This window comes from Lactuca virosa, chromosome 5 (genome assembly GCF_052849685.1).
Source record: "Lactuca virosa cultivar CGN04683 chromosome 5, Lactuca_virosa_CGN04683_v6, whole genome shotgun sequence".
NCBI lineage: Eukaryota > Viridiplantae > Streptophyta > Magnoliopsida > Asterales > Asteraceae > Lactuca > Lactuca virosa.
In genome coordinates, this window is record NC_136430.1 from 201682447 (window position 1) to 201690410 (window position 7964).

General features: G+C 36.2%; 1 protein-coding gene across 1 annotated transcript; it reads right to left on the reverse strand.

Annotated features, from left to right (window-relative positions):
• Positions 1–580: 580 nt before the first annotated feature.
• Positions 581–1511, reverse strand: LOC145112240 (uncharacterized). Its single transcript, XM_079048430.1, has 2 exons — positions 1344–1511; positions 581–1039 (listed from the first exon to the last, which is right to left on the reverse strand). Exons 1-2 carry the CDS (start codon positions 1509–1511, stop codon positions 581–583), a joined length of 627 nt encoding a protein of 208 aa, XP_078904556.1.
• Between the last annotated feature and the right edge of the window lie 6453 nt (positions 1512–7964).

The window sequence follows — 7964 nt, forward strand, 5'->3', positions numbered from 1 at the left end:
ATCTTTAGATTTTTTATGAGCAATGTTGTATATTTGTTAGGAACAATGATGTTGTATATGGTTATATGTAATGGTTAGATGTTTTTTATGTGTAACCATATTTTTAATCACTTATGATTAAACAAAACATATGAAGTAGTATTACATAATATTTTATGATTATATAGATGAATATTGTATATGGTTATGTGTAATGATTACATGTATTGAATAACAGTTTATATGTAATCTTAAATGCTTGTAGTAACATTTAATAGAAGTTTAATCATGAATGAATATATTATCAAATCAAAGTAGATTAAATACAATAGACAAAATCATAGTAAATTCTGTTTTATAAAAGAGTAAAGTGTACTAAACAAAAAGTATATTATTTTGAAAAAAATTCATGACTTATTCATTACTGATTAAAGCAGTAAATATCTATGTAGCTTTTGATGATTGTTTTGCTGCAAGTTTGATTGGGCATGTCCGCAAGTTATGAGGAGCCCTTTCTCCACATCCTGAGCATCTTCTTGTTTGCTTGTTTGAATTTTTATACGCTATTTCTGCTGCACTTTTGAATTCTACTTTTCTTTCCTCATCCTTTATTGCTTTGAACATTTGAAACATTGATGTCAATGTCTTTTGGAATAGATATGCCCATAAGCTTTCCTACCGCTTCAACATCTGTCCTATTTTTCTGCAATCCATTTGTAGGATCGTTTTCATATTCCTTCAGCATGCTTTCTGTTTTCTTAACAAACAAATCCATTTTTTCTTTATTTTTTCTTACGTATTCCAAACATGCTTCAAAGTTGTAGTATGCTTGATTGACAAATCTGTTAATTTCACTGTCTCCTGTATCATATACATGTCTACCAAAATTATAATGCCTTGATATCACATCCTTTCTCCAATGATTCTCAATGTACTGTTCAGGTATCTCCTTAATTCCATGTTTCATGAGTATGTTGAATGCATGTCTGCACAAAGTCCCAAAGCGGTTGAAGTGTTCACAAGTACATTTTACATCATTTGTTGGAAGTTTTATTTCTACCTGTTCAAAATAAAATTAAAGCATTAAGTGTTTTATAATCATAACTGAATATTTTTTTATATTATGTGTTGATTCAACAAAATTTAAAATAAGAATATATTACCTCAAATTCTGTTTTTAGATCACTGTTTTTGTTCAGTTGTTCCACTTTGTATAACTCCCATCCATTTTTTGTTCCAAAATGTTCGTATTGGCAGTACCAGGAACCTTTATAGATTTCTTTATGTACTTCATAAAACAATGTACTTGTATAAACTTTTGCAGCATGTTATTCAATTGGTCGTGGTGAAATAAATTTATATACCGCCTTCTTTGTTTGATGATCAAGCTCTTGTTGTGTATTTCTTTGTTTTTGAATTGCTGTGTCATAGTTCATCAGGAAATGTAAAAGTAAATTTCCAGATTGAGAGTAAGTTTTGAAGAAGGAATTCATGCTTTCTGATCTTGAAGTGGTTTTCATCAATCCAGACATTCTTGTGTGACTGAAGTATGCAGGTATCCATTTGTCACATAATTCAAACATATCATTGAACCATCTTTTTGTTGGATTAGGTGTCTAAGTTCATAACTATTCTGGAATGTACTTGACCCGATTAGCATGGTCCATTTGGGTTGCATGGCATCATGCATTTGGATAGACCAAAATGAGTGAAATAACACTTAAGGTTTATTAATATATTATAAGTTCTAATATATTAATAATATTATTTAATTAGTATTGATCAAGAATTAATTTGGAATTAATTAAGTGATCAAAAGAAGACTAATTAAATATATGGGTTGATTGTGTAAATCACCCATACTTGTATAGTGGGCTAATGCTCCATGGATTATCAAGTTGGGCTAAAACCCATATGATGCTCCATGGTGTCTTTGAACCCATGGATCATGGAAATAAAGAGCCATGTCAAGTTAGGGTTTACATGGTGTAACCCTAATTATGACACACTATATAAGCAACATGTTGTAGACCAAAATCGGCACTAGTGGGAGAACAAGAGGGCATAACTGATTTTAGAAGTGTTTTATTTCTCTCAAGGTTATTCCAAGTGTATTTGGTGTTGTGTGATACATTTGAGGCATCACACTTGAGGTGCTAGGCTCACAAGGTTCTCAAGGAATCCAAGCAACTAGAGGTATGTATTTCTTACTATCTTTTCTGATTAAAAGTTCCCCATGTATGCTAGATAGGTTAAGAACCTTGGAAAATCAATTTTGCATGTATCATAGTAAAACATAGATCCAAGGTTTCTAGGGTTGCATGTACACCTTAGGAGTGTTAGAATGCTCAAAACCCAATAGTGGTATCAGAGCCTAGGCTTGTTTGCTTGATATTTGATGCAAAATTGTGAAAAAAGCTGAAAATCTTGCTGTCTGGACAGTGGACTCGCCGAGTCCATGGGGGGACTCGACGAGTCCAAGCACAAACTCATCCTACTCGTCTAGTAGGTACATATACTTGACGAGTAGGAGCCCCAGAATGTAGTTTTTCGACTTTTGCTGCTGGAAATGGACTAGAAACATTACCCTAAACTGTTTTGGTATTATAAAACTTGTTTTAGATGGTGTAATGGTTATGCTAATCCATTTTCAATAGCTATTATCAAAATTTCAAGTTTTATATGGTTAATTTTATGATTCTTGAAATTGTTGATATGCTTGTTCATGAACTTATGAGTTTAGAAGATCATAGGAATTATTTGTAGCTTACTTGTTAGTTTAATTCTTGATCATTATGTGTTTTAATGGAATCCATAATTTGTCCTCAAGTTATGGATTACCAAAAGTCACTCTTTTAAAGTCCATTATTAAACACATAGGTTATATAAAATGAAAAGTCTCTCATTTTATTAAACCATTAACTCATAAGTTATGAAAGATGAAATGTTTTGAAAGTTACAAAACTTGCCCTCAAGTTTTGGAACATGTAAACACTACTAGAATATAGGCCTTTAATGACGCGTAAACCATGACACGCAGTGATTTACGATACGCAAAAGCGTGTGCCCTAAAAATAATGTCATCTCTTCAAAAATTTGAAGGATTTAGGACGCGCATTTTTGTGTGCCCTTAAAATTAGTGTCAGAACAAAAAAAACACGGAGGGAACTCAGCATAAAAAGCGTGTCGTCTAATCATGTCGCTTTATAATTTCTAAAATGAACGCGCGTTTAGACTATTTATCTTATCCAAAAAATCACAGGGACCATTTTCTAGGGTTTTGTCAATGAGGGCTATCTACCACGTTCTACATCAACTCTCCTCCTGAAATCTTCAACAACGTTCTCTACCTCGAATCACCTCCTGCCGGCGATCTTGACTCATCTTTTTCTGCATCGCCAACTTCTTACCTTCCCATGGTTCGCCAATTAGATTTGATTTACCAAAGCTCGGGGCTACGACATGAGTTCTTCCCTTTTTTTGTATCTTAAAAAATTATATTCCTGTTATCAAGCCATGTTAGAACCCTAATTCCAGAAGAATCTGATTGGTTCTTCTTGTTTCATCAAAATCGGAGCAGATGTTGGCACTACGCTTAAGGGCACATCATACCAGAGGGAAATTTTAAGGGCATTTAAGGTATTTTCAATAATATTAGTTCTAGGGCTTACTATATTGTGGAGAAAGGCAATGACATGTTTCTCTGTGGCGATGGGAACAACACAACACACTCTGACGCACACACCCATACACTCTTTTTCTGGTGAGTGTGTGCGATAGCGACAACAAGAAAAATTAAGAGATGTTAAGGGATTGATTTAGAGAGGAAGAAGAGATGTGGGAGAGAGACATGGTTAACAGAAGCATCGATCAAGAAAGAAGGCAGCAGCAAGGTCGTTGCTACTGTCGCTCCCGGCAAAACGACAGTTACAATGGCCGATGGAAGATGGAAAGTAAACAAAGTAATTGAAATTGATGAGAAGCATCCCCAAACATTCTGATTTCCTTCTATTCAACAGATTTTTGGAGGTACTTTCTAAGCTAAAGTTTGAATTTTGAATATAGATAGGATATTACATATTGAATGTTAAAGATTTTGATATATGGTATATGCATTAGTTTAAATTTGGAATCATCAAATAACAATGAGGCTATGACTGGTTGCATAAGATCAGGCCGAGGTTCGCTCTCATTCCGACAGAAATACAAGTAATTTTCGTTCTTGAACTTCCCTAAATTCATCTGTTTTGAGTGATCTGATTCTTGTTATGCTCTTAAACTTGATTGATTGATTTCTATATGGTTATCTTGTTGATTACTTTCATGTGGGTGTTCGTGATCAGTTGTAACGCCCCGGTTTTTCTCAGTACGTTTGGTTATTTTATTTTAATTATTCTTGTAACCTTGGGTTAATTTATTTAACCAATGTCTGATTTCTTATGTTATTGGACTCTTTTGATCATCTTGTAAACTCCTTTTATTGAAGTTCATGGGCTATGGGCCTATTTGCAAAGTCCATCTAGTAAATAGTACTTAATGTGTTAATTGAGTCATTTGGAACACACACAAGAAAAACACTCTAAACCCTACTCTCTCTCTCTCTCTCTCTCACATCGTCCTTCTCTCTCTCTTTGGGATCAAGAGCAGCCAAGGGGCTGTTGTTTGGAACTTAATTCTTGTTCATTTCCAGCCTTGATTCATATTGGTATGAACCTCCTTATCATTTCTTACAGCTTGATTCATAACCTTGTTCTAGTTTTATGATTTCATCTTTACTTCTTCTCCTTCTTATTTGATTTGTATCTCTTTTGTTATTTGCAAAGAATTGTATGTTATACATCATCTCAAGATCCTATCTTCACCCCATATATGGTGGATGATGGATCTAGGGGATTACATGTTGCAAAAGATCATGGAAACCCTAAAAGGGAGAATGGTGATTTTATGTGCTTTATGTTCATTTTCATGTTGATTATTATTACAATCTTGCGGCAAAATGAAATCCTAATGATACCTAACCCTTTTTAGTACCACCATGATCATGGGGACTAAATTGGGATGATGAACACATCTTAAAATGTGTTTCAAAGGGAGAAGGATGGATAAGCCAAAAAGGAATCACGAGTGGTTACGATTCTGTTTTCCATCAGATCTGTAGTCATTTTGTAAAAATCATATCTTGAGCTCTAGAACTCAAAAGGACCCCAAACCAGTTCCCAACGTTCGCAAATTGAGTTGGCTAACGTTCTTAAGCAGGCCAACCTCACTGATAAGGACTTTATCTATGGGAAAGAATGGCATCTTTGCTGTTAGGTCTAATCCGGGTCTGTTCTGATATGTCATTTTGTTTTCATCATTTCTAAGGCTTGGAAAAGGATCCAGAGTGATTCCAAGTTTCTATATGTTCTTGATATTATGCATTTAAGATCTGGAGCAGATGGGGTGTTATTTCCAATTATAAATTGGTTAGAATGGATCCACACTCCAGATCAGTGGGCAGTCACCAACTTTTGCTAGTGTTGTGATTGTCCACAATATGAATTTTATATCTGGAGTTTGAGAGATGCTTTTCATTCAATTCCAACTCTGATACTTTCATTTGTATGTCCTTTACTTCTCTAAATTTTGGTTTGGACGAATTGTACTCACAAGTTGGGTAGAATTGGCCAACATCACTTGACTGTATTGTTGGAGACAGAAGTGATACATCATTTTGTAAAATTCATATTTAATTCATCTTTTGGAGTTAGAAGGAGTTCTTTATAGTTCTGGAATCCTGAGCAATCATAGTTTCCTATAAAATTTAGTTAAAGCTATGTTTCTGTTTTAGATTTTGGAGTAAATCCGTTTTGAACAGCAGGTCTATTTTAGAGACCTTGCTGTGATTACTCTTTTCTCAACTCATAGCTTCATTACTTCTCCTTTCTAACCTTTAGTCCTTCTTAGGTGAGGTTTTGAAGTTTGCTCAAGCTTGGTAGCATTATTTGATTGTTAGCTATCCTTACTACTCACTCAAGGTGAGTTCTCTCACACCGTTGTATTGATGATTGTGTTTGCTAGTTAGCTCGTGTGTGATTATTTGAATTTATTATAAAAGCATGCTATATAAGTACTGTTTTAATTCGTACATGTGCACTGTATGTAACTAATCATGGATATGGGGACACCACCAAAGGATACGGATTTACCGGTGCGGTGGGTAGGTAAGATCACCAATGTAATACTCATCGTGAGGTGCAGTGATTAGGGCCAAGTGATACGGGATCTTCCCGGTGCGGTTCAAACCTACAAGTCCTTCTTGTATTATTGGCGTTGATTCGTTCTTTGCCCTTATTATACAACTATAATTGGAAAATGGATTAGGGTTAGTAAATATGAATGTTAGTACAATGTCTGTGTTTGAATTCACTAAGCTTTGTGCTTACGGTTTCCCTTATAACTTTTCAGGTGTTAAGATTAAAGAGGCTAAGGCTTGACATGGAGCACCGGGACATCGCTACTAGTTATTTTTGTTGGGGCCTTATTATTGTTATTTCTTCCGCACTTATTTTATATTATTGTTAAGTTTGATGGATTGTGTTATGACTTTTTCAGTTGTTTGATTTAATTTAAGATGAGTTTTAAAAGTTTAAAATTTTTGCAAAAAATAAAAAAATAAAAAAAATTTGGTGTCGCAAGTTGGTATCAGAGCCACAGTTTGAGGGAACAAGGCATTCATGTGGATGTTCTAGACTCAAATTTGAGGCTCTATAAGAGTTTATTTTCTTTTTAAAAGATTTTTCAAACTTTCTGAAGACTAGTAGTGGAAGATGTCGCGGTGTGCCAGTCGACCAGCCAAGTAAGCCTTATTTCTTATGTTAAATGTTTATGTTAAATTGTTGACTATGAATTGGATTCTACTAGTCTTAAAATGTTAGATTACACACTTATTTAGTGTTAACATGTGAGAGAGTTGTAAAATTAACGGCTAGAGCGAGCTGGAAATTTTGAAACTAGACGCGAATGCGAAATTGGAACTTGTGTGGAAGGTAGTAGAAGGCCCCCTACTATTTGAAACATCGGTGCCGGTTTCGGGTCGGGGCAAGGTTGAGAAATTTTTGGCAAGCTGAGTGTTTCGTCTTCCTAGAAATATCTAGGCTGAATTATTTCTAAATATTTTCCTCCTTCTACGGATACAGATGGCTCCGCCTGCTCGACTTAATCAGCTTCAAATGGAGCAAGTTAGGGATATTGTCGCTGAGGAATTCAATAACGCTTTCAATGAACTAATCTCAGGTGTGACCAATGACATAATCAACCAAGTTGGTGCTCTTCTGGATGAGCGCCTCGCAACTATTCTCGGGGGAGCGTTACCGGCTCCGCCCGTTCGGGATTCGGCATACTACTTCGAGAAGTTCAGCAAGTGTAGCCCTCCTCTTTGGAACGGTGAATCCGACCCAGTTGCTGCTAAGCACTGGGTGTCAGATGTTGAGGGCGCCTTCATGACTGTTGGGTGTCCGCACCAGTATAAAGTTGTGATGGCCATGAATCAGCTGCGAAAAAGGGGAAAGACATGGTGGAATACCATCACCGCTTTATTAAACGAAGAAGAAGTGAGGGCCATGTCTTGGGCCCAATTTGTGGAGAGGTTTGAGGCACAATATGTGCCTAAGGTGGAGCAGTAGCAGATGCAACAAGAGTTCATGGCCTTACAACAGACTACCGAGTCCGTTAGCGACCTGAACGCCAAGTTCTTGGAGATGTTATCTTTTTGTCCCTCGTTTGCTGGGAACGAGGCCTGGTTGGTCAGCCAATACACTGCCATTCTACGTACCGAGATTCGGGAATTCGTTAGCATGCAGGAGTTCCCGACTTTATCCGCGATCATGGATGCAGCGAGGAGGAGGGAAATCGAGTTGCAGACCCAGTCCAAGAGGAAGGCCAATGACACCTCTTCCAAGACATCCGGAGATGCCCAGAAAAAGCAAAAGCAGGGTGGTAAGTCA